Raw genomic sequence first — 26,800 nt, 5'->3', positions numbered from 1 at the left:
ATTTAAGACCTAATCTTAAGCCCTAATATCGATAAACACATTAAATATAAATAATCCAAATACACCAATTAAAAGACAGAAATTTGCAGAGTAAATTTAAACACATGATCTAACTATATGCTGTCTACAAGAAACTTATTTCCAATATAATGTTATAGGCAGGTTGAAAATAAAAGTGTAAAAAAAGATATATCATGGAAACATTAATTAAAAGGAAGTAGAGGTAGCTATACTGATTATCAGGTAAATGACTTCAGAGCTAAGAAAATTACCAGACAGAAAGGAACATCATCTAATGATAAAATGGTCACTACACCAAAAAGACTTAGCAATCCTAAATGTGTATGCACCAAACAACAGTTTTTCACATATGCTGAAAAACATATGTGAGGCAAAAACTTACAGAAGTGAAAGGGAAAAAAAATAATTCCAAAAGTATAGTTGAAGCCTTCAATACTCCTCTCTCAAAAATTGATAGAACAGCTCAACAGAAAATCAGTAAGAATCCAGAAGAACACAACACTACCAACAAAGAGCATCTCATAAATATTTAAAGAAAATTCCACTCAGTAACAGCAGAATACACAGTCTTTTCAAATGACTGTGGAACATATGCCAAAATAGACCATTTCATGGACTATAAAACAAACCTCAACATATTTTTAAAAATTGAAATCATACAGAGTGTGTTCTCCAAGCACAATGAAATCAAACTAGAAATCAATAACAGAAAGATTACAGGAAAATCTCTAAACGCTTAGATACTAAGCAGCACAATTCTAAATAATCCATGGGTCAAAGAAGAAGTCTAAAGGGAAATTAAAAATACATTGAACAGAATGAAAATGAAAATAAAACATGTGAAAACTTGTGGGACATAGCGAAAGCAGTGCTGAAAGGGAAATTTATATATAGCACTAAACGTATACATTAGAAATGAGGAAAAGTCTCAAATCAATAATCTAAGCTCCTACCTCAAGAACTTAGAAGATGAACAAACTAAACCTAAAACAAGCAGAAGGAAGTAAATAATAAAAAGCAGAACTCAGTGATATTGAAAAGAGAAAAATCAATGAAACAAAGAACTGTTTTTTTGAAAAGGTTAATAAAATTGACAAACTTCTATGAAGACTGATAAAGAAAAAAGAGAAGACACAAATTACCAATATCAGAAACAGATTATTATAGACTCTGCAGGCATCAAAAGGATAATAAGGAAATGCTACAAATAATTCTATACACATAAATTTGACAACTTAAATGAAAAGGATCAATTCCTCAAAAAACTACCACAACCTACCCAATATAAAATTGGTTATCTGAATAGCCCTATGAGTGGTAAGGAAATTGAATTAGTCATTTTAAAACTTCCCAAAAATAAATCTCCAGGCCCAGACGATCTCACTAGAGAATTCTACGTAACATTTAAATCCTATCTAACATTTTATTAGCACTAATTCTATACACGCTCTTCCAGAAAACAGAAGAGGGAACACTTTCCAATTCATTTTATGAATCTAGTATTACCAAACCAGACCAAAGGTACCAAAAACAAAAACTAGAGATCGATATTCCTCATAAATACAGACACAGAAATTCTTAACAAAATATTAGCAAAGAGAATTCAGCAATAAAGAAAAAGAATTATACACCATGACCAAGTGGGATTTATTCAAGGGATGCAAGGCTGGTTCATTATTTGAAAATCAATCAATGTAACCCACCACGTTAACAGGCTAAAGAAAAGAAAAAAATCACATGATCATATTAGTCAATGCAGAAAAGGCATTTAACAAACTTCAACACCCATGAATGATCTTCAGGAAAACAGGAATAGAAATGATGGACAAAAAAGGGGCCACACACTAACCCTGACAAGCCCAGGGGAGACCTGCATGGCGGGCTCTACAGACTCAGAGACCGAAAGTAACCACACAGGGTGGTCTGAACATACAAATCCTAACTGAAAGGGGATCATAGCAGGTGGTCATATCCTAAGCCTGTAGCTTCCTTGACAAAGGTCAATCTTCACCTTAGGTGAGCTTGTCTATTGTCTTTTTGCATCTAAGACAACATACCTTTGAAATGTCAGAGGAACCTTCTTTCCAGACCCTTCTGGGCACACCCAACACCAGAGCACAAGATCACCGAATGCCTCATTGTTATCTCATTGTCTGAATACCATCTCTATGAGCTGTAAAATGTTGATTATTAACTATCCTGTACCCACTAATGTGGGTTTCTCCATTTTACTTTTTATCTAATCCCAGAGATTTCCCTGCTTTGCTTTCTCCCACCCCCTTAATCTACCACCAATGGATTTCATGTAACCCTACTTACATCTCCTCCTTTGATTCTAATGTATAAAATAAGATGCAAAAACTGTCGTTCTTAATCCATTGAGATTTTGCTTCCCGGCAATCTGGTGCAAATAAACTCATAAAAGTTCTCTACAGGTTTGGACATTTCTTAAACTGAATAAAGGAACTTCCTGGGGGCAGCCGGATGGCTCAGTTGCTTAGAGCAAGAGCTCTCAACAACAAGGCCGCTGGTACAATTCCCACCATGGGATGGTGGTCTGAGCCCCCTGCAACTAAAGATTGAAAATAGCGACTGAACTTGGAGCTGAACTACACCCTCCACAACTAGACTGAAGGACAACTACTTAGAGCTGATGGGCCCTGGAGAAACACACTGTTCCCCAATATTCCCCAATAAAATTTATTTAAAAAAAAAAGAAAGAAGAAAGAAACTTCCTCAATTTGATAAAGAGCATCTACAAAGAAACCTAATACTCTCCTTAATGGTGATAGACTGAATGTTTTCCCTTATAATCAGAAATAAGGCAAGAGGGTCTACTCTCACCCTCTTGTAGTCTACATAGAAAATCCCTGGGAACATAAACTAGTAAGTTCAGCAAGGTCTCCAAGTTCAGTAAAGACAAACACAAAAAAATCAACCACATTTCTATATAGTAGCAATGAACACATGGACATCAAAATTAAAACTACAAATCCATTTACAATTGCTCAAAATAAAAAATAAAGCTCTTAGGCTTACATCTACCAAAACACGTAGAGGGCTTTTCTGCTGAAACCTACAAAATGCTAGTGAAAGTAATCAAAGAAGTACTAAGTAAATGGAGAGACATACTATGCTCATGAATTGGAAGACTCAAGGTAGTAACGTTGTGAATTTTCCTCAAATTGATATACAGATTTAATGTGCTCTCGTGATTTACAGTAAGAAATATGTATCTGGTCTTCAGGTCACCCAGGGCTCACAGCCCCAAACCCTTGGGATTTCCTGAGTAATTAGAACAATAGGAGCATCTTTTGTCCTTTGTTCCTGAAATCACTTGACAGTTATAAAAATGAAACGGGTGTCTTGTTATTCAGAACAAGCCCCTTTCCACAATAACTGGGTTTATTTAATGAGGTGACTTTTTGGCGGCTGATCGTCAGGGGAACCAACCACAAATAAACGGTTGGAACTTTCCTTGATTTCTAGGGACTGGAGTTTGAATCGATCACCAATGGATAATAATTTAACCAACCATGCCTAATGTAATGAAGCCTCTGAAAAACCCCAAAAGGATGGAGTTCGGAGAACTCCTGAGGTAGTGAACACGTGACGATTTGAGGAGACTGTCATGCTGGGAGAGAGGGCATGGAAGCTCTGTGCTCTTTCCACGTACCTTGCTCTACGCATCTCTTCCACCTGGCCATTCCTGAGTTATATCCTTTTATAATAAACCAGTGATCTAGTAAATAAAATGGTTCTCTGAGTTTGTATGAGCCACTCAAATTAATCGAATCTAAGGAGGGGTCGTTGTAACCTCTGATCTATACAGCCAGTCGGTCAGAGCACAGGTGACAACTTAGACTTGCAATTGGCATCTGAAGTGGGGACAGGGCAGTCATGTGGGGCTGAGCCCTTAATGTGCGGAATCCGATGCTATCTCCAGGCAGACAGCGTCAGAATTGTTGAATTGTAATAACACCTACAGCTGGCATCTGAGAATTACTTGTTGTTGGTATGGGGAAACACCCCCACATCAGAACTGGGTCTAAAAATGCTTTTACATATTAATTCCCATCTAAATTCCAGCAAAATTTTTATAGATGTAGACAAGATTATTCTAAAACTTACATGGAAACACAAAGGAACTTGAATAGCTAAAACAATTTGTATAAAGAAGAATAAAGTGGGAGGTATCATTATATCCACTTGCAAGACTTACCGCTGCAGTAACCAGTGCGGATGGCAGAGAGCTAGACACATAGAAAGGAACTGAAGAGAGAGCCACCCCAATATGCCCAATTGATTTTTATAATAGTTCAAAACCAATACGAAAGGAAAGGTTGCCTTTTCAACAAACAGTACAGTTCACTCAGAGCAGGGAAAAAAAGAACATTGACCTTATATAAAAGTCCACACCTTATATAAAAATTACATCACAATGTACTACAGATGTAAATGTGAAATGTAAAACTATAAAACATGTACCAAAAAAAAAAAAATAGGAGAAAATCTTCAGGATCTAGGACTAGGCTAAGAGTTCTTAGATTTGATACCAAAAACATGCTTGATAAATGAAAAAATTGATAAATTGGACTTGATCAAAATTTTAAACTTTTGCTCTGTAAAAGGCCCCGTTGACATAAAACGACAAGTACAGACTGGAAGGAAATATTTGCAAGCCACATAACCAACAAAAGACTCATAGCTAGAATCTACAAAGAACTATTAAAATTCAACAGTAAAAAACGAAACAATTCCATTAGAAAATGAGTAAGACATGAAGTGACATTTTATTGAAGATTCAGACACGGCCAATAAGCACATGAAAAGACGCCCAACATCATCAGCCACCAGAGTAACACAAATGAAGACCAAATGAGCTATCGCCACACATCTATCAGACGGCTAAAACAAAAAATACCGACAACAGTAAATGCTGGAAAGGATGTGGAGAAACTGGGTCATTCATGTGTTATTGGTGGAAATGTAAAATGTTACATCCACACAGGAAAATAGTTTGGCATTTTCATAAAATGCTAAATATGCAACTACTACATGACCAGCAATTGCACTCTCTGGGACATTTACCCAGAGGAATGAAAACTTATGTTAACACAAAAACCTATTTGTGAATATTTATAGCAGCTTTACTCATAATAGCCCCAAATGAAACAACCACAATGTCCTTCAGTGGGTAAATGGTTAAACAAATCATGGCATAGGCATATCAATGAACACTATTCGGCAATAAAAAGGAACAAACTATTGATACATGCAATAGATTCTCCAGATGAATCTCCAGAGAATTATGCTGAGTTTTTTTTGGGGGAAAAAAAGGCCTATCCCAAAAAAGAAATGTATGATTCCATCTCTATAACATTTCTGCAATGACAAAATTAGAGAAATGGAAAACAAATTAGTGGTTGTCAGCAGAGGTTAGCTAATTCCTAGAGATAGTTCTTAAGAGCAAGTTCTTAAATGAACATTTTTGACATGCGAACCCTCCAATCCTGAGTCCCTATCTCCACCCACCTCCTTTTATCAGCTCCTTCAGTCTGGAACACAATCCCAGGTTCAGGTATCTGACAACACCTACAGCCCAGAGCCAGCGCAATGATTTAGCCCAGACAGTCCGAAGTCTGTTTACCCTGCCTCGCCTTGCCTTTCTCGTAGAAACCACGATAAAGGCTGTGGCCCATACTTCCCCCCGGCTCCCTGTCCCCTCCCCCACCCACCCTGGTGCTTCCCTGTGTGGCCCTGCATGGAGCAGCGTGCCCCCACGTCTTGGGAACCGTGAAAACAAACTGTCTTCTCAATGGCAGTTGTCTCCTCATCTGTTGGCATTACCACACCTGAATAAAAATGAAATCCCAGGTATTCAAAAACAGAAATGCTCTGTGTCTCAACCATATCAGGTTCAATGTTGTGATAGTGCATTAGAGTCTGCAAGAGGTTACATTGGGAGACAGTGGTAACAGGGAAAATAAGATCTCTCCGTATTGTTTCTTAAGACTGCATGTCTATCTACAATTATTTCAAAATAAAAAGCTTAACTGAACAAAATGAAAGAAAAATTAAAGCAAGTCCTTGTTTCCATTAATCCAACTAATTGAGGTTTCACTGTTAGAAGCCTTTCTAAATAGGGAACAGGAAGTTTCAGTGACCAGAAGGACATACCAGAACACTGTATTGTTACCCGTCAGTCCTTTCCACTTCGCACTTTGCAAATGAACCAACTATGGAAAAAGTCATTACTCCAGTGTTTGGGTCAAAACCCAAATTCCTAGTGGCGAGGGGAGAGAAGCCTAGAGGGAGGCAATGTACGCCACTGTTTCTGACAGGATCGTCCTAACAGCAGCCACTGTTGGCTTCTCACACCCCTCCTGGATGCCGAGCACCGGGCTAAGCACGAGCAGTCCACGTGTGTCTTCTCTGAGGTCAGGGCCCTGCAGGGCGAGGAGGAATGGGCAGGGAAGATGCAAAAGTTACCCCAAGTTTGCTCGTCCAGGCCACAGGAGACAAGGGGCCCCTGAGCTGGTCCTAAAAACACTTTCCATGTTTTCAGTAAATATTTTCTAACAAAACAAAAGGGAGGAATACCTGGTGCCTTTTATCAAAACAAGCTCTGGTTCTGAAAATAAACTGATGTGTGAGGCAGGACGTAAGTCTGGTTACTTCTGAATTGGGAGTAGGCCCCGGAAGGCAGAGCTGTGTGGGGAGGGAGCCCGATGCAGCAGGAAGAAGCTGCTCTCGCTTCTGCTCTTGCTTCCCCGAGGGCCGAGACCGCGCTGCAGGCAGGGCAGCTCCAAGAGGCTCTGGGCCGGCGAGGTCCTCTGGCCATGAGGAAGAAGGCTGGTCTTCCTGCCTGGTTCCGGGGCCGCCCCCGCCCTCAACACACTTTAGCTTTCTGGAGATCCACGTGACAGCTGTGATTAGACTGGACATATGATTATGTCCCACATTTTTCACTTGTTATCAACCATATGTTTCTAATAAGATAATCTTCACATGTTTTTCATGTGATTTTTAAAAATTTCTTCAGCACTATATAAAAATACCAGCTTGCTTGAATCCACATCGGCATTTAGAAGTTTTTTTTCTTTTTCTTTTACCAGTTTGATGAGTAAAAAATAGGACCTCACTGGCACGTTTAGGATTTTAAAGTTATCCGTCTCTGTAACACAGCCCACCGGTCCGGACGAGAGCCAGTCTCTCCTAGTACCCCCAAAGCCCCTCACATTGGACAGTTCGAGCATTTGAAACTTCCAATTATTTAGAAAAATCCCCAATATACTTAGGGCATGTATAAATTACACAGATGCAACAGTTTTTAAGAAATGGTTTGTTGTGCTGAGAGCAGGGGAAGTGGGGGAAGAAGGAGAGCAGAAAGAAAGAAATGGGAAGTGGACACTTATGGGATGATGGTCCATGAGCTGCCCGGTTGGACCATTTGGTGGTCAGAGGACTCAACTAAGGCAGGCTTCTCAGCACGCAGTGACAGGAAGGAACAAGAGCTACACAGACAGGACCTCCTGGCTTCTCTCTGACCAGGCACTGGAGGCCACATCCTCTGCCCCCTCGTGGGCCCTGCTTCATCACACAGCCCCTCTCTCCTCTACCGCCAGCCCTCCCTCAATGCTGGTTCTGCGCCCCCAGCTACTGAACACACCCAACACTTTCCAACTTTAAACAAAGGAAAAAAGCCCCGTGATCCCATGTCATCCTCTAGGTACCACCTTCCCTCTACCCTCCCTTCTTTAAAAGCCATCTGCAGGAGGCCTCCAATTGTCACCTCCCACTTCTACCGGACTCTTCCCAGTCCACTCCAATCTTGCTTCTGAGCCTGCCACCAAGGTCACAAACACCTCCTCGTTATTAAACCCAATGGGACCCTTTCAGTCTCATTTTACTTACTCTTTAGGCAACTTTGAACATTACTGACCTCCCCTTCTTCTAGAAATACTCTTTTTCCTTTAGCTTTTTACTAATTTTCCATCTACCTCTCTGGATGCTCAGCCCTGGTCTTCTTTTGAGTGCCTCGTTCACGCCCACCCCCACCCCCAGCTGCCCAGAATGATGCTTGGGTGTCACTCTGGTCCTTCCCTTTCTCACCTCTGCACCATCTCCCAACAGTCAATCTATCTCTTCTATGAAAGAGTAGGTATTTGGGTCCCTGTGTCCCATATCCTTCAGATCCATTCACTTCTACTGCTAATGGCTTAGGCTACCACCCTCTTACCCTACACTAACACAGAGCCTCCAAACTCATCCACTGGCTTCAGTATCTATACTGCCCAATTATTTTCCTTGTTGCACACAAGTAAACTTTTAAAAATCTATAACACTGTTCTCCTTAAAGTCCTCCAATGACTTCCACCACCCTCAGAGTAATAGCCAAACTTCTTCATGTGGCTTACAAAACTGTTGTGACCTGGCCTCACCCATCCGTCCATCCTCATCTCTCACCTTATGGGACCCAACCTTCCAGAACACTGAGATTCTCAGTGCTTTGCACAATAGTAGGTAGTCAGGGGATATTTGTGAAATCAATGCATAAATAAATAAGTGAATGAGTAATGTCAGGAAAAGTTTCACTCAGGAGCTATTCAAATTGCATTTTGAAGGATGAGTAAAATTTTACCAAAACAGGAATCTTGGAAATATGGAAAAAGTAGGCTCAACAGCACGATAATACAAAGTTCATACTTACTGTGAACGTGAGAAAATGAGAGGTTCAGTAAGGCTAAAATGCGGTGAATAAACATGAGACTGGGAGTTACACTGGAGTCAGGTCTATCAAATTAAAGAATTTGGATTTTTGTCCTGTATCTGGTTATCACACATGAGAAGCCTCTTGGGGAGAAGGTCCACAGCCACCCCTGAAAACAAGTGTGTGCATCACCACGCAGGCCCTTGATCTTAGAGTTACGCCTAACTGTGAAAAGTACCAGTGACTGAAGTTGGGTACAAAGCCTAGAGCGACTCCCTCCCCCCGAAATTTATTTTACTCACACTCACTTGAGTGAGAACGGAAACTGACAAAATATCACAACCTTTCTGGAAGGCAATGGGCAATATTTATGAAATTTAAAATGTGAACACCTTGACCCAGTAATTCTAACCTATGAAATTACTCTATGGAGCTAACCATGCCAAGATACGTACATCTATGCAAAAATTTTAAAAATCTTGTTTAAAAAATGGAGATCAAATATATGGTGATGGAAGGAGAACTGACTCTGGGTGGTGAACACACAATGGGATTTATAGATGATGTAATACAGAATTGCACACCTGAAATATATGTAATTTTACTAACAAATGTCACCCCAATAAATTTTTAAAAAAGGAAACAAACTAAATGTCCTTCAATATGGGATTATTAACCAAATTTTGGTACAGTTAGATAATAAAATAAGCATTATTAAAAGGGTGAGATATACCTATCGTGTTTCCCCAAGAATAAGACCTAGCTGGACAATCAGCTCTAATGCATCTTTTGGAGCAAAAATTAATATAAGACCTGGTCTTATTTTACAATATAAGACAGGGTCATATAACATAGTATAATATAAAAATATGATTATAATATAATATAATACCTGATCTTATATTAATTTTTGTTCCAAAAGGCGCATTACAGCTGATTGTCCCGCTAGGTCTTATTTTTGGAGAAACACAGTATATGGATTGATATAGACCTGTGCCCACAATATATTATTATTTTAAAAGTTACGAGAGTATGAATAGTGTCATCTTGTTTTTAAAATATGTTTCTAAAAAAAAGCACCCACACACACACACATCCCTAGAGACTTTCTGAACTTTAAATCAAGAGAGGCTGAAAAACAACAGGAAAAGCCAGCACAGCCCTTCCTGAGGCACACTTGTGGCGACTCCACGCAGAGATGATTTCAGAATGACTTCATTTAGACCAGTAGTTCTCAATACGCGGCCCCTGGACCAGCAGCATGGACATCACCTGGGAATTGGTTAGAATGCAAATTCTCAGGCCCTACCTTGACCTACTGCAGCAGGAATTCTGGCCATGGCGCCCTCCAGAGGATTGAGGCCCACACAAGTTTAAGAATCCCCCACCTGGCCGTCTGGGAGCAGTCACTGAACTAGGGAATAACCGGGTACTTCTGGATCACCGGGCCAAAAAGACTCCCTCGTGTAGGGTGAGGTTCCTCAGGAAGGGAACGGAGGAGGTCTTAGACTTGAGTGAGGAAGAAGGAAAAAGTATCCTCGTCTCTCTGAGGACAAGCCTCAGTTTGGCCGGGACTCTGCAGGTGGCAGTTCTAAACAGCACTCTGGGGCTCCTGGGTAGGAAGAATGAAGGCAGCCAGAAGCAAGGCAGAGGCTGGGCAAGTAGAGACACGTGGCAGGTCTCAGGGCACGGAAGGGAGCAGTATCTACAAGTAAGCTGGGGGAGGGGGTTCATGTTGTCAGCATCTGGGGTTTTAGCAAGAGAAATGGGTAGATCTGCAAAGATCTGAAAGATAAAATAGCCTGCAAGGACTTCTCTTCATAGCACTTACCACAATTTTATTTCACATTTATTTGTGGGATCATTTAATTCTCTTCCTTCCCCTCTAGACTGAAAGCTTCATGAAATCAGGAAGAGTAAATGATTTCACTCACTACTATATCCCTATCTCCTAGCTGGCACAGAGTAGGTACTCAAACAATAGGTTGGATAAGTTAAAAATTTTAAATTAAAACACTCTGGAGTGTTTGATTATGTCTTCTCTGTTTTATTGACTTTTTATTTTGTTTCTGCCCCTATAAAGTATATTATCATGTGAAAGTACATTACTAAAAAAGTGCATTATCAAGGAATGAAATGTCCTTTCTGGAAAGAGTCATCTCATAAATACAGTATTGTGGCTTTAGTATCTGGGTTGTAAATACTGATTTAGAAAGGCAAAAGGATTCAGGTAAAAGGTAGGCTGTACTTCCCTGGAAATACACCCAACAGTGGTCATCAGTGATGTCCAGTTGGATGTCCTTAGACACCGTGACACCCCACAGTGACTTGGAAATCACAGGTTAGTTCTGTGCACAGGAGTTTCAGCAGGAAGTGTTTCCCTGGCAGTATGACTCACTTCAGACTGACCATCCACAGATGACAAAATAGCATGTACACCGTCAGCAAACACTAGCCATCTACAACACAGCGCACGTCGTTATCCCAGGCGCTGTGGTGTCACGAGGACACACGAGACCCACCCACCCTGATGGCAGGAAGTATCATCAGCTGTCACTCCAGGACCTGAGCGTGTGGCTATGGAACGGAAAGGGGAGGCTATTGCAGAGTGGACTGCAGAAATTGAGACGATAAATGGAGAAGTTTAGCCAATAGCCCCCAGCCCCCGAACCTAAGAAGCTTCCCCTGACCTGGAGGGAAGAGAAGTTATAAAATTAAATTTTTATAAGCAAACATTTGGCATCTTTTACTTCAAGCAGCAAGAGGGCCTATGCTCATTTTAAAGTGGTTGTGCTGCCCCGGGTCAGCAGTCCATCTGGTGCCGAGCTCGGGGTAGCGTGGTCACAGTACTTAAGTTGACTGCACCCAGGGAGGGATTAGTCCTACGGCAGATGTGACAGAGCGGCCTCGCCACAATGCACAACATACAGGGCTTCTCAGCCACCGCAGTTCCGGCTAAGCACCGCTGGGGCCGGGTCACCATAAAATGCCTTGCATTTCGGTTTGGATGTTGATTTCTCATGAAACTCTGGGTAAACGGAATGGGGAGTTGGTCTCCTCCCCGCATTCTCCTTGAACTCAGGGTCGGACCTCTGGGGAACCAGATGCTTCTCTGAGAAGAGTCCAGCGGTCAGTACAACGAGATGACTCCGGCTCCCTCCCAGAAGGGGCTTTTCGAGGGAGCCCGGCCACTCTCCATCTCGGCACGGAGGCTGGGTAATTGCCAGGCTGACCCCTGGAGCCTCTTGCCCTGCTCACCTTTCACTATAATGCACGGCACAGCGTAATCATGAAATGTGCTTATTAATTTTACTCATTTGACACTGCGCTCTTCTGCCCTGAGCTAGATGTTAGGAGAAAATGATAGGGATAGATTCTGCTCCTGTCACACTTACCAAGACTTTCGGAAAACCAGACTGTCCAAGGCCAAGCATTCAAGATGATCCCAAAGGTACAGCAGAATGGGAAAGACACAGTTCAACAAAAGAGAACAGCAAGAAGATGGGGAGACCCGTGCCCTGGGTGTGAGCACCCCGAGGGAGCCCAACAGGAGAGCGACCCCGGGGCCAGTCCTCCCCGAGACCCCGAGCGCCAGGCCCTGCCCCAATGCATGACGTGCTGCTTCATATCTAATTCATCAAAAGACACTTTGGCTTCTCAAATCAGGAAGTTTTATTAGCTTCCCCAAGAGTTTTATGGCACAAAGCCATACCTAATGATTCTATTTTATGGCAAGTTATACATTCAAACAGTGCTTTGAAGTCAGGCAGCGGGGAAGACTCAAATCTTTGTCAAAAAAGATTCCTTCGTTCTTTTGCTTTTAAAATGTTTATGAGCTTTCAAATAGTTGGGAAAGTGATGTGGAGCATTTTAACAGGCTCTTCCTTCCTCACACAGGACCCAGCGCTGGCTGACCCAATACATACGACACTGTTCTCTGTGGGGGCTGATTCTGCCCACCCCCTCCTCCTGAGGACATGTGGCAATTTCTGGACACATTTTTGGTAGTCACAATTGTGGGGGGGGGGGGTTGCTACTGGCATCTAGTGGGTAGAGGCCAGAAATGCTGCTCAACTTCCTACCATGCACAGCCCCATAACACAGAGTTATCTGATTATCTGGTCCCAAATGCCAACCGTACCAAGGGCGAGGAATCCAGCCTTCAGGCTCGTTCTGGACCAGGCTTCGCATCCCTCCCATTCCTGGGACATCAGTTACTAATCTAATCACCATGGCAGGTTTTTTCAGTGCTGGCTACCGAGATTCACATTCATTGTTTTACTCTTATGTATTCTTGGTACAGACTTTCAATGAACAAGAATAAAATGCTGTCATAAACAAAATGAGGAAAGTGAAAATAAGTCCTTAGAATCTCAGAACACAGGACACGGGTCACTGTTTATTAAACCTAATGTTACTTCTAATGTTACTCTGTATTTTCTAAGCTCCACCCAAATCGGAATTTATTTATTGAAAAAACAAAGTAACCAATTCCAGCCGTTAGTACTACTGAACACCACACAGATGTCTGCGGAAAAGCAAGGCAAGTTCTCTAAGCTGTGGTGGTGTGGTCAGTCAGAGCACTGGACTTGGGAGGGGGTCTGGTTCTGACTCCCCACTCCCAAGGTGGGGACTCTGTCACTTCACGGAGCTTGGGTTCTCCCAGTCAGCAAAATGAAGATAAAGCTACTTGCCCTCCCAGTGCAATGGTTGAGAGCTAAATGAGTTCCTGAGTGGGAGATTATAAACAGCTGTACAAATGTATGGTGATACATTTATGATATTTACCCATGTAGGACAATCTATGACAATCACCAAGAGTATGTCAGACTCTTGGATCCTTTGGATGAAATGTTACAACTAGAAGTGACTTTGGAAATTAATTAATCCACCCCCTTAATGTTACAGAAGGCGAATATGAGCATCACAGAGGTCGAGGGACTCAGCCACGGAAACATCCCAGATGGGTTCAGATCTTCTGACTCCCAAACCCGGACGGACATTCCCCACACCTTCCCATTGGTGATGCTTTCCCTCCCTGCTTAAGTTCCTAGAGGAAAGAAACACATCTTACACATAAGGTTTAGAGGGTCTGAACACAGGAGACAAATGTGTGTTGAATCAGTAAACAAAAGGTACACAGTAGTACCCTGACTTACTACATCATAGCCTGCTGGGGCTCGGTTCCGAGAGGCCACCACCCCCACTCCCGTGATGGGATCCATTGATGTCTCTGGCAAGGCTTCTGAAAGGTCTTTGACTTCAGGCATGGTGGATTGGTCCTGGTTCCGAAAAGGGAAAAGAAAGCACAAAATTCAAACTACATTTAAAGTGAACAACACAAAGTCTCAAACACAGAACCAGACTCTTGGGATGAATATCCCGAGCTAAGCTCCATATACCTGAACTGGCTAAAGGAGACCTGACTTTCCCTGACCCTTTCCTTAGATCAAGAATTCAAAACATCGTTGGCTCCTGATCGTCTCAATTTAGCTTTGACCACTGAGCTGACATAGTTAATGAGGACTTGTCCCTGCTCTGACTCAGACCCAAAAGCAAAGCATTCTCACATCTCCCACCCAGCTGCCTGACTTCAGTAACTTTTCTGAGGATAATCAGACTCGGCTAAGCCTAACCCCACCTTGCATTTCTCTCTCTGATACTTTTTCCTTGTGGAGGTGCAGACTTCCAAACCCACAGCTTCTACCACAACCAAGTATGTGGACTGTTCAGTTGGCAGAGCTTTGCAAACAAACACATGGATGAACGTCTTCTGGGCACGGAGGCAAAGGAGTGGCATTCAAATCCACTCTCCACAGCTCACTCGCTGGTGGCTCTGAGCGAGGAGTCACGATGCTGACAGTTGCAGAGCTGTTGTGAAAACTAAGAGTCGTGTAAATGAATGGCCTGGAGAGGTCCCTGGCACACAGTAGACACTCAACAAAAGGCAGATGAGACTGGTGGGGTCTGGATTACACAGGTCCGGTGTAACTGACCAGAAACATGGTCGGCACCACTCCCGAGAGGACTGGCAGCTGCCTTTGTTGTGTTTAATCCCACAGGTCATGTGGGCATTTACTCAAAGCTAAACACTAACAATGACCATAATTCTTGCTAGACACTTTAGGAGAAAGGGAGGGGAAAATAGAATTATTATTCTGCTGCTGACTGCCTCTTGATGTGACCAGAGGAGACAAGTATTATATAGAGAGCACTGGGTCTGGGCAGCTGGAGTGGCAGTGCACCAGAAAGCAAATAAAAAAGGTAACACCTTATGTAAATGACTTTTAGTACTTTTAAAAGGACAAGTGGTGAAAAAGAGCAAGTGAAATTCCACCTCCTTCTGCAGCAATTAAATTCCACCGGCTGTAGGTCTGCCAGATCTCTCAAGGCTGGTTACTGCTTCTAAAACAAACCAAACACCCTGCCTAACCAGGAAGGCAGGAGGAATATTCTTAGTTCTCAGCCTCGAATCAGAAAAGGCAGAGGCTATTAACAATGACTGTGCCTCCTAAATAGGAACAACCAAAATGCCGTATGCAAGTTACTCGTGTGATCAGCACCCCCTGGGCCCCAGAAAAAGTCCCGGAAACAGACTTGTCAAATGCCGTGGAGCCAAGTCTCCAATCAAGGCGAGGAAACACCTGGCAGCACCCACAACCCAGCTCCTGCTTACGACAAAAGCCAAACTAAGTTATGCTTTACTTAACTGTACTGATAATAAGCTTCTAGAAGCCCAGGGCAGGGCATGGGGTGGCACGCGGCATCACTGCACCATTTTCTATTTTTTCTACTAGGCAGGTTTATCTGCATAAAGCACAGGGCTAAGCGCTTCCCGCACACAGTAGGCATGAAGCAAATATTTATTGAATGAATAGGTACGCACACCCCCAATCAAGAAGGTTCAGAATTAAATCTCTGCACCAGCCGGATCCAAACGCTGACCACAAAAGTATCTTCACTTGGAAAATCCCATATTATTGGTAACATGACAATAACATTGCTGCAGTTTGCAAAATATTGGTACCTGCTGTTGGTTACCAAAATGCTTTGCAATTAACAACTCATTAAGAGAATGTACGAATTCTGCCAGTGCTAAAATATCATGCTGTGAATTTAATAAAGAACATGCGAGGTAAGTTTTTTTTTTTCCTTTTTATTAAGCTAGTAGTACTGCCTCTACTGTCTGCGAGAGAGGGAGGGGAGGTAAGCAGGGGAATAAAGAAGACATATTTTATTTGCTGATAGATTCATGTCCTTGGGTTACAATATCCTCCATGAGGTACTGATGACAATGGCTCTCTTTTGCTCTGAAGCACGCTATCACGTGCAGTCGGGTAAATTCGCTCTTACAGCCACGATGGTGCTCCCAGAATGCACCAGCCAGCAGCCAGCAGCAGGTTCCAAGATGGCTGCAGGCCACCTCCAGCTCAGGCAGACAAAGGAGCGGGGCCTGTGCCCGCCCTGCAGGATGGGAGGATGCTGCGAGCAGAGCCTTAGCACGGAGCATCTCGCCCGCCTTCTTCTTTCCTTTCCCCCCAGTTGCCGTACCCTGGGGACCAAGGCAGCCTTTGTGAAATACAGACAAATGACTCCTTGCTACGCGGCGCCGAGGCCAGCTCGGCAGTGGAGGAAGCACCACCACCAGCAAAGGAAGCTTTTAATGAGAAACGCCCAAGATATCCATGGCAGAGGCAATCACTCAAAGCCGCTTGCCCTGAATTACATATTTCTGACTGCAAATTACTTTTAACAGCGTCTCTACCGTCACTTCAATTGACCTTCCTAACAAAAGGCCATTTATTAACTAGCACTCCACGTTTCCTGGGCTGTGTGGAGCCCGGAGCCAGAAGGGATGGCACCTCCGAGTTCTCAGCCGCCCAGGGTCACAGGCCAGGCCGCTGCCGAGGGGAGAAAAGGCCATTAATGCCGGCCTGCAGAGCAAATCTGCCCAGGGAGGGAGCGCAGGGGGGCAGGGTGTTTAAGACCAACATTAACCTGTCTGGCAAGAGGCAATACTGGGCTAAAACAAAATGCTAGGGCCTACTTTCGACAACCCCTGGTTTCCCCGCACCGCACCCCACCCCCAGCAGCTCCTCACCAGCATGCACCTCTATCTGAAAATCCTAACTGCACACAACACACACTAACACACCTCTGCTGCATTTGCACAGAGCTTTGCAATTATCAAAAAGCTTTCTCAGGCTCCTCGATCAATGCTCGTATGAAACCTGGGAGGTGGCTGGGTCATATTATCCCTGTTTTAGAGGAGAGAAAACTGAGGCCCGCAGTTCCCCGACACCACGCAGCTGGCAGATGGCGGAGCAGAAAGGGACCTCTGGCCCTCCGCCCCTGCCCCCGCGTTCCCTGACAGTGTTCAGGGAGAGGCCACCCCATCCGCCATCCGATTGAGAAAGCAGTTTCAACACTAATTATATTTCAAATGCCAAAGCTCTTCTTTCTCTAGCCATAGCCCAATAAGTAAACGAGGGGGAGAAAAGTATAGAAAGATAAAAGTAACATGGGATTAATTTTCCTCACACCGCCGTTTCAAGATTCAACATTTCCCTCATAAATAATTTACAACAATAAAAATGAGCTAAGGCCATGTTTGTGTAGGACGGAGGTAAATTTAGGCCTAATGAGGGAGATCTGAGCACTGCACAGGAGGGAATAGGTTGATGTATGGCTCCGTGTGAGCGCGATCGACAGCACACAGGGCTCCATTACCAACTGCACGTCGCAGGGCCAACCTGGAGAAGGGGGAGCAATTTGGGAAACTTCCACCATCCCAGCTGTGGCTGCAAGGAGGGTCTCTAGAGTGAAAGCCAAAAGTTGACCCAGTATTTGAGATGGTAAAATGACAGCGTGTGAGATTACTCAGCATTACAGGATTGAGCCAACCTGAAACTGAGTGGGTGCTCAGTAAATGCCAGGTAAGGAATGAAGGTGGTGGCAGCACCTGGGCGGCACGTCTCTTGGGCACGGGGAGAGTGCAGTGGCAACAATGACCCTGAGCTAGTCCTCATTTCACCATACAGGTCATGTGGTCCCAATCCCCATCCCAATCCCCACCTCCAAGGTGAGGCCAGGCTCTGCTGAGTCATTTGCAAGGCTGGGGGCTGCAGAGCCTAGCTCTGGGCAGCTGTTCCTGCGTCTGTCCCAGGAGGATTTCTCCACAGGGCCGGAGAGTGTGTGTGTGTGTGTGTGTGTGTGTGCATACTAGGACTAGATGGGGTCAGTTAGGGTGTGGCGTGTTTTCCAAGCCAGGAGGATTCTTTTCATGCCATGTTGGATGAATGCAGGCAACAAAGCTGGGTGGGAGAGCACCCCGCTTCCCGCTTCTGCCTGCAATGCTGCAAACAGTGCCTGGGGGAGGCCCCAATTCCAGCACTGCAGCACCTCCCCAGTGCTGTCATCCCAGGTTCACAGAGAAATGAACTTGAACTATAAAGCCCCTTCATACAGACAGCACACTGCTCCCTTGTAGATGATCAAAGAATTACTACAACAGTGTGCTTAATCCCTAAAAGTCAGCAGTGCTGGCCTTAACTGATGCTGAACATTGTTTCAGAATCAAAGGCGCACCGGCCCCAGCCTGGGAGAAAACTAAGCTACTGTATCACAGCTGAAAACTGAGGGGAACTTTGATACCATCTCTGTTTAATTTCCCCCGCCCCGTGAGCCTGGGGTTTATCTCGTTTTATCAACTCCTATACTGAAATCAAAACTCAACTAACAGAACTCAGCCCTCTCTCCACAGAGGCCCTTCCAACAGCAGGGTGGGGTGCAGGCTGAGGAGTTTAAAGTGCTTTGAGGGGGCAATAACTGCAGGGGGCAGGGGGCGCAGCCTTCAAAGGAGGTGTAGCAGGAACCATAACTGGGCCTCCCTGCCGGCTCAGAAGCAGCGCCAGCACTGCCCACCAGGGCTGAAGGCGTGACTCGCATACAACTTCCAAGGAGAGTAATTTCAAAGTATGGGTTGGGGGGGCAGGTTAAATTGGGCTACTGTAATTGAAATGACAAAACCAGTGGGTTAATTAAGTCCCTACAGAAGGGCGAAATTGCGAATCGGCTTGTTTGAAATCCAAAGTCAAGGTCACAAAAGACATTAAAGTGTCCCACAGCTACCAGCTGGGGAAGAGCAGTGGATAAATATTTCGGCCTAAGAGCAGGGTCTCGACTAAGAACAGCTGTCCCCCAGTAAAGCTGCTGCTATGGCCTTGGCTTTGCCTGTTTCCCAGTGGCACGGGTGGTCTGCAGGAATCTATGCCCCCCTCTGTTGCCCCATGATTACTGGCAACTTTCTGCTGACAAAACTTAAGCAGGGGACTGTCCCGTCCCAGTGGGAGAGAGCCCACAGCCGGGCTTCCCCAATGTGCACCACGACCCACAGAAACATACAAGCCAGGCCAGCTCCATGCAGCCATGACGCAGAGACCTACCTCCACAGGAGACTGCGAGCTGAGGCCAGGGTCCATGCAGCACCCAGGCGAATGGTCAGCCGGCTCTCAGGGCCCCTTGGGAGACACAGGCTGAGAGGCGTCCACTGTGGAACCCCAGGATAGCATCTTGGCATCTCCTGCACTTTGGGCTGCACCTAGTGACCAGTCAGAAGCCAAATCACTCTGACAAACTCTGTAGAGTATGGTCAGGTGGCAAGGGGCCACAGGCTGCTGGTAAGGCTGCTAATACATTAGGAAACTAAAGCAAATATTTTTCTAAGCTCTCCTAGATCACAAAGAATTTTCCAGCTAGGGAGCTAACAATGGCAAGCACTTCCTTTTCCCCAGTAAAGATCTGTTGCCTCTAATAGAAGAATGGTGTATAACCGCATCCATTCTGTCTGATCTATGCTTAGATTTTTATTAACCCTTTGATTACCGAACAGATTGCCCATAAACCATGTGAGGCAGGCCTGGGGTTCAGGTTGCTACAGCCTATACAGTGCAGTTCCAGATCCCGGAATAAATCCGGATCAAGTTCTACAGCACTTCGGTAGCCAAAGGCTGGCCCCTTACAGGCCTGACTCTGCAAAACCAGGGACCATGGCGCTGGTGGGGGGAGTGGCATTCTCCTACGCCAACTTGCCCACAATGACTACAAATGAGGGTCATCTCTGCCCACTCCCATCAGGTCTTGGTCCCATATTGTCCCCTAGAGAGGAGAAGGGAGGAGGAACCCCAACAGAAGGCAGATACCCTACCAATGAAAACCATCCCAGGAGGCTCCAAGAGCAATGCTCTTTTGATGTCCAGTGATAAAAACTGAGTCATGCCCTTGCCCTGATGGCCACAGTGTCTGCAGCGAAAAAAATGCCAATATGTCATCTCAATGCTGGGCAAATATGCTCCCAGGCCAGAATCATCAGAACACATGATTTCGGGTCAGCCAGGCATGCCCGCCCCCCCAACTTTCACATGGATCTTGAGAGTTTCTTTCCATACTTTTAGGCATCTAATAATTCTACCTGTACGCTATGACTTCCAAAATAGCTGCACAGCCCGGAGGTTTCCACGGAGACTCAGAGGTGTGTATCCAGTATCCTGCAGGCTATCTTCACCTGCATGTCCCATTAATACCTCCAACTCAGCTGGTCTTGCCATCCTCCCCTTAAAGCGTCTCCCACATTCCTGGTACCTAACAGGACCTGGCACATAACAGTCCACAGACATTTATGGAGAGCCTTTGTGCTGAGCAATGAGGGAGGGTAGGCATGAGGAAGATGGAAACTCTGAACTCTGGGGCAGTTGTTCTCAAATTCTAGCATGCGTAAGAGTCACCTGGAAAGTCTGTTAAAACAGATTCTTGAACCCACTCCCAGAGATACTGATTCAACGGGTCTAGGATGGAGCCTGAGAAGCTGCATTTCTCACAAGCTCCCGTGATGCTCAAACAGCTGGTTCACAATCCAACCTTTGAGTACGAGACAGTAGGTACTCATTAGATGTTTGATGACTGAATGAATGAATGGAAAAAACCTGAAGGTAATCATCCCTGGGGAACAGCCTCAGAAGGAGTCCCCCAGTCTCTCCCTCTGCAATACAGGCCACCCCGTTCCTCCCCTGTGACACCAAGCCCACCATCCCAACGCTGGGTCACATCTCCAATTCTCCCTAATTGCCCAGCCAGACAGGTGCTGTCACTGAGAATCCTGATGTTGTCCAAGGACATGGTCTTTGAGCATACCGGTGCACACATGCGTGCATACACACACACACACATGCACACAGCCTTGCCTCTCTGAGGGTTATAACACACTTTCCCTAGAGAGCGGAGGTGTTATGTCCACCACAGTGCCTGGCTCACAGTGGGTACTCAATAAATGGATTACGGATAGATGGACGGAAGGAAGGATGAATGAATGAAATCCTATCATCCTCTCGAAACTGTCCATGTTTCATTGTTGATTATGTGTCCTGCTTATGGCACATAAAGCAGGCCCGCACAGGACAAACAGCACAATTCCATGGAGAGGCCATCTGCAGAGGAAGGGGGACGGGACAACAGCACTCCCGACAGTTCCAGAGGTGGCTCTGACTCAGTTCAAGCAGGCAGGATGAGAGCCTGGCAAGAGCCAGTGGACCTCCAGGCTGGCTGCACAGAAGACTCCCCTACGGAGTTTGTAAAAACTACAGCTGCCCATTCCAACCCCAGGGTTCTGATTTAACTGGTCTGGCTCCAAGACTGGATCATGCCACTGTAGTGGGTGACACAGCACCAAATAGGACTGGAGGAAGGGGCTGGAGGAGGCCATATCCTGAAAGGGACTGCAAATGAGGAGATCCATCCTTCTCCCGCGTGAGTCATGGAAACGCGAGAAGAAAGCTGCCACTTGAGCTGGCCTCCCTGAAAGATGGAGGGTGCAGAGCAGTGAATGTATCGCGGGCAGAAGACAGGGCATCAACAGTGGCGTGAACAGACACGGACCGTGGGGGGAGCTGTGAGTAGCAGATGGGCTCTGAAACAAGTTAATGAAATGCTTAAACAAACAAACAAATAAACAAAACAGTTAAAAACCTGTTTGCACTTCACTGCGATTTCTAAGGTCTAAGCAATGCCAAACAGCTACAGGAAGGAGCACCCCACTGATCGGAAGGAAGAAATTTCCAAGTCTTCCTTTCATAGTTCCTCTCCTATAACTGACCGCTTCCTGCAGACCCCTGCCCCCCCTCGCCCAGGGGCCTCCTTATGCTAGTAGCTCAGTGAGGGGATGGGAGGTAACAAACTCTGGAGTCAGAGGAGCTCAAGCTTGAAGCCCAGCTCTGACACTTACTCACAGCTGTGTGACTCCGGGCACGTTAACTGAACTGGGCCTAAATTTCCATCCCTATAAAACTGGAATAATAGATGATACTATTTTTTCTACAGGGTTATAACATGTGTAAAGAACTTGTAGAACTTGCATCAAAAGACACAATCCACAGAGTGAAAAAGACAACTTGCGGAATAGAAGAAAATGTTTTCACACCATGTATCTGATAAGGGATTAAAATCCAAATCTATGAAAAATTCTTATAACTCAATAACAAAAAACCGAATACCTCAATGGAAAAAAAAGGGCAAAGGACTTGAACAAACAGATACTGAAACGGCCAACAAGCACATAAAAAGCTGTCCAACATCGCTCACTCATCATCAGGGAAATGCAAACCAAAGCCACAAAATGAGAAATCACTTCATATTTGTACTCATTAGGATGGTTACTATCAAAAAACAGAAAATTAGTGTTGGCAAGGATGTGGGAAAATTGGAACCCTGGTGCACTAGTGGTGCAAAGAACAATGCAGCTGCTATGGTAAACACATGGGGGTCCCTTTAAAAATTAAAAATATAATTTCTATATGATCTGGCAATTCCACTTTTGGGTATATACCCAAAATAATTGAAAACAGGATCTTGAAGAGATATTTGTACATCCATCTACGAGGCAGTATTACTCACAAGAGCCAAAAGGTGGAAGGAACCCAAGTGTCCATAGGCAGGTGAATGGATATGCAAAATGTGGTACATTCATTCAACGGATTATTATTTAGCCTTAAAAAGGATTCTGATGCATGCTACAATGTGGATGAACCTGGAAGACATGATGCTAAGTGAAATAAGCCAGTCACAAAATGACGAATGCTGCATGATCCCATTTATAAGAGGTACTTAGAGTAGTTGAATTCATAGAAAAAGTAGAATGAATGGTGGTTGCCAGGGGCTGGGCGAGGGGGAAATGGGAGTTGTTGAATGAGTATAGAGTTTCAGTTTTGCAAGATGGAAAGTTCTGGAGATCAGCTGCACAACAGGAATGTACTTAATGCCACTGATCCGTGCAGTCACAAATGATTAGGTTGGTAAATTTTGTGTTATATGTATTTTACAACTTAAAAAAAAAAAGCATCTACAATTGTGGTTCTCAAATTTCAGCAAGCGTAAGTACAACCCGAGGTTTATGTTAAACATACAGATTCTGGGACCCCTTCCCCAGATATTCTGATTCAAGGTCTGGGTTCGAGGTCCTGGAATCTGCATTTTTATAAAGATCCAAAGAATGTTTACCTAATTAAGAATTCATTTATGTCTCTTTTCTAAAGGCTCAAGAGATATTCTGTTGAACATTTTTTTTGCTGATCAGTATTTGCTTTTTAAAAGTGTGTGTGTGTGTGTATAACACTCTCATGTTGTTGATTCTAGCCACAGACCCAACAAGATGGTCCTCCAGTCCTCAGGGAAGTAGGAGCTACAAAGCTCCAGTATGCGACCCCTGGGCTCCAGGCCCACGGGCCTCTCACATTTCAGCCTGGACAAGCTCTGCAGCTCGCCAGAAGCGTGTCAACTAAACCAAACACATGCCCACAGGATGTCCCCAACAAGGAGGTAATGTCAAGCACACCCTGCAGTGTCTCTGCCTCCCAAGCAGCTGGGGAGAGATCTGATGCAGGCAACCTCACTGCAAACAGTGCAGACTACGCAAAAAAACCACAATTCCCAAGGGCAGCCCAGCGAGCAGAAGACCAAGGAGAGCCAGCAGGCCAGTGAAACGTTGGCCAGGGAGGGCCTCCGCACGAGCGAGAACAGCCTGGGGGAGAGGCTGCTCCCTCAAAGAACCCAGGCCTCTCCTCCCACAACCTAACTAGCAAAGGAGACTGCTCACTCAACCGCAGCCAACTAAATACAGTGTTCTCAGCCCACCACATCCAGCCATGTAGTCATTTGTTATCTTCATCATCGTAATAGCACCTTTGACATTTCCCATGCTTGACTCCAACACCATCATTACTTTCCAGTGTGGCAAGGATGTTGCTCTTTGAGTGTGAAGCACTGAGGACTTCCAACCCGCTAAGGCAGAAGGGCCCAGGACATCAGGATTCTGATGCTTCCCCCACAGTCAGAAGACCTGCCATGAAACTGATAGAGATTAACTTTCAGCCCCCACTGCACCCCTTCCAAGGCCCTCAAAGGGGATCCAGCAATGTGTTTGTTCCTATGGTTTATGAAATGGACAAAAGCAAAATATTGTTGTATTCTTTTTTTATAGGTCCTCCCCTTGCATACAAATGGTGTGAACCACAGCCCCTACAAACAGGTGTATGGCTGGATCCCACTTAAATTTAGTAAGGACCCCCACACACTCTCACACTCTACAATGCTACCTGCATTCACATACATTAGCTCATTCTTAAGCCACTTTTACAAATAAGGAAATGGTGATTCAGAAAGGTTGCATGAGGTTCCATGACTTGCCTAGGGTCACCTGGGCTCCAGGAAGTAGACTGAGATTCAAATCAAGCCCCGGAAGCCAAATCAGTGTTCTTTCTACTCTACCATCCTTTCCTGGTTGTCCTGAGAAGAGCTAAATAATAATCACAAACAGATAGGCACTCTGAAAAAAAAAAAAAAAAGAAAGAAAGAAAGAAAAGAAACTACTCTTCTGATTAATCAGTTAACAAACCCTTAATAATGACCACTAACTTTTTTGGCCATTTGCCCTGTGGAAGGCATGCATCTAAGCACTTCTCTTGCAATATTTCATTTACTTCTCTCCGTAATCCTATGAGACAGAAGTCATTAGCCTCACTCTACAGATGAGGCAACTGAGGCTCAGAAAAACGCATTAATTTGCCCAAGAACAGACAGTGAGTAGGAAAACCAAGGCTTAACCTGAGGTCTAATTCTAAAGCCCTTGCATTTAACCATCGTGCACTATTCCAGCTAGAAGTGGGGAAAGCCCACCAGCTGGATGGGCGCAGGGCAGGGAAAATGCCTTCAGCATAAATCAGGAGGGTGGCCTAAAAGCTGGAAGGAAGGAATGAAAAATGTGGAATAGAGATGATTCCAGGCTCGTGAACCAATAATTGCCATGTCAACTGCTTCTCATGGGTCTTGGTGCCCCTGTCCCAGCTGAGGTCCTATCTCTCAGAGGCCCCATTTAAATATTCTATGTATGGCACAATATCTCAAAGTACCCCCACACAATATCTCAAAGTACCCCGCACAATTTCCAGAGAGCAAGAAAGGTGTCACCCGTCTCCTGTAACTAACCTTCCAAATACACTGAGTTTTTCAGTTAGTCGAGGCTTCCACAGAGCTTATCTCCTAACTTTCTAAGGCTTTTCTGGTGCAGCTGATAAGATTTTCTAGCCCTGTTAAAATGAGATGAGATCCAGCCAGCTGTCGAGAAATGTACAATGAGATTATATTGAGAAGGAACCACCAGAGACAAAGGCCGCTAAAGAGGCACTGGCCTGCTGTCTGCTTTTGTGGCAGAAATCTGAATGGGCGCTCCTTCTTGGGGTGGGGGCGGGTAGCAGAGAAGAGGCAACAGCCATTTGCCTTTTGCCCTGGCGGGGCCTTCCTCTGTGCCTTGCTGAAGAGGCTGCTCAGGAGCAGGGAAAAGAAGAGCCACATCTTTAATGGTGAAGAAGGCTGATAATTTAGGAAGAGTTGTGTGTTGGTAACAAAGGGGACACAGATGCTCATGGCTCTGCCTTCTTCACCTGGGCCTGTCTCTGGGGATTTGATGCCCCTGGGGCTAGGCCACACCTCTCGTCCCAGCTCCTGACTCCGGGCCTCACAAACTTAAGTTCCGGTGGGGTGCTCATCAACACGCCCCCCATCCTTCCAGGAAGATTACCCTGGATCTTCAGTGCCCAGGCCAGGCACCTCACCTTGCAGACAGGTGCCCTGGCATTTGGGTGCCCTCTTTGCTGTGCCCAGGTAATAGACGAGGCCACACCCCAGATGATGCCCGAGGCTCAGGTGCACGCTGGTTTGCACCCACGTGGCCACGGAGAGCTGGACCCCAGGCCGGGCCAAACGACTGTCCCCTGTCTGCCAGGTGGCCGCGGAGGCCAGGGCACAGGTGAGCCGCCTCACCTTTCACCCAGGCGGAGTGGGCTCTAGGGAGGCCCTCACCTGTCCGGGCCCTGGGGGCGCTGCTTGCACTGGGGGCCCCGAGCTCCGTCCCGCCTGCCCGCGCAAGGCCAAGCCGGGACGCGTTGCCGCGGCGCGCAGGGCCGGGCAGAGGCCGCCAGGCCTGTCCCCGCGGCGGGCCGGGCACGGAGCCCGCAGGCCTCGGCTCAGCCCGGCTCCGCCCGCCCGCCCGCCCCTCGGCCCGGGGCCCGCGCCCGCCCGCCCGCCGGGGCAGCAGGGCCGGCTCGGCCGAGCCTCCGCGGCGCCCGGCCCGCGCGGCCTGACTTAACTGTTCCCCGCTGGGGCGGCGGCGGCGGCGGCTGGGGCGGCGGCGGGTCCCGGCTCCGTCTCACGCAGAAGCAGCTTCTCATCGCCCGGGCGGCGCGGGAGGGGCCGGGCCCGGGGCCCAGGCGGCGGGGCCGGCGCCGCAGCTCGAGCGCGAGCCTCACCGGGAGCGGCGGCGGCGGCGGCGGCGGCGGGGGCGGGGCGCGGCCTGGCGGCGGCGGCGACAACAACGTCGGCTTTCCCTCCGCGGGCCGCGGCGGCGGGCCGGGCTCCGGGCCTCCCAGCTCTGGCGCTGGCTCCGAGGGAGGCGGCGGGCGCCCCGGGCTGGCTCGGGCGGGAGGAGGGAGCGGGGGCCCTGGCGTCCCGGGCTCGCGCCGCTGC

General features: G+C 46.0%; 1 protein-coding gene across 3 annotated transcripts in view; it reads right to left on the bottom strand.

Moving 5' to 3' along the window:
• Positions 1-26,584, bottom strand: part of MVB12B (multivesicular body subunit 12B) — a 170,498-nt gene extending 143,914 nt beyond the window's left edge. For 2 of the 3 annotated variants that reach the window (XR_013994561.1, XM_081067717.1), the window contains exons 1-2: positions 26,425-26,584; positions 13,894-14,016 (exon numbers count right to left, since the gene is read on the bottom strand). Coding sequence is in view for 2 of the 3 variants with exons in the window: in XM_081067717.1 (XP_080923843.1) it covers positions 13,894-14,016; positions 26,425-26,505 (204 nt within the window). In the remaining variant the exon portion in view is untranslated. Of the gene's footprint in view, positions 1-13,893; positions 14,017-19,179; positions 19,388-26,424 lie in introns of those variants that run through there. The other variant, XM_081067718.1, reaches the window with a different exon arrangement.
• Between the last annotated feature and the right edge of the window lie 216 nt (positions 26,585-26,800).

Source organism: Rhinolophus hipposideros (genome assembly GCF_964194185.1).
Source record: "Rhinolophus hipposideros genome assembly, chromosome: 11".
In the NCBI taxonomy this organism is placed as follows: Eukaryota; Metazoa; Chordata; class Mammalia; order Chiroptera; family Rhinolophidae; genus Rhinolophus; species Rhinolophus hipposideros.
The sequence above is the reverse complement of the archived record's forward strand: the minus strand, read 5'-3'. Positions and strand labels throughout refer to the sequence as shown.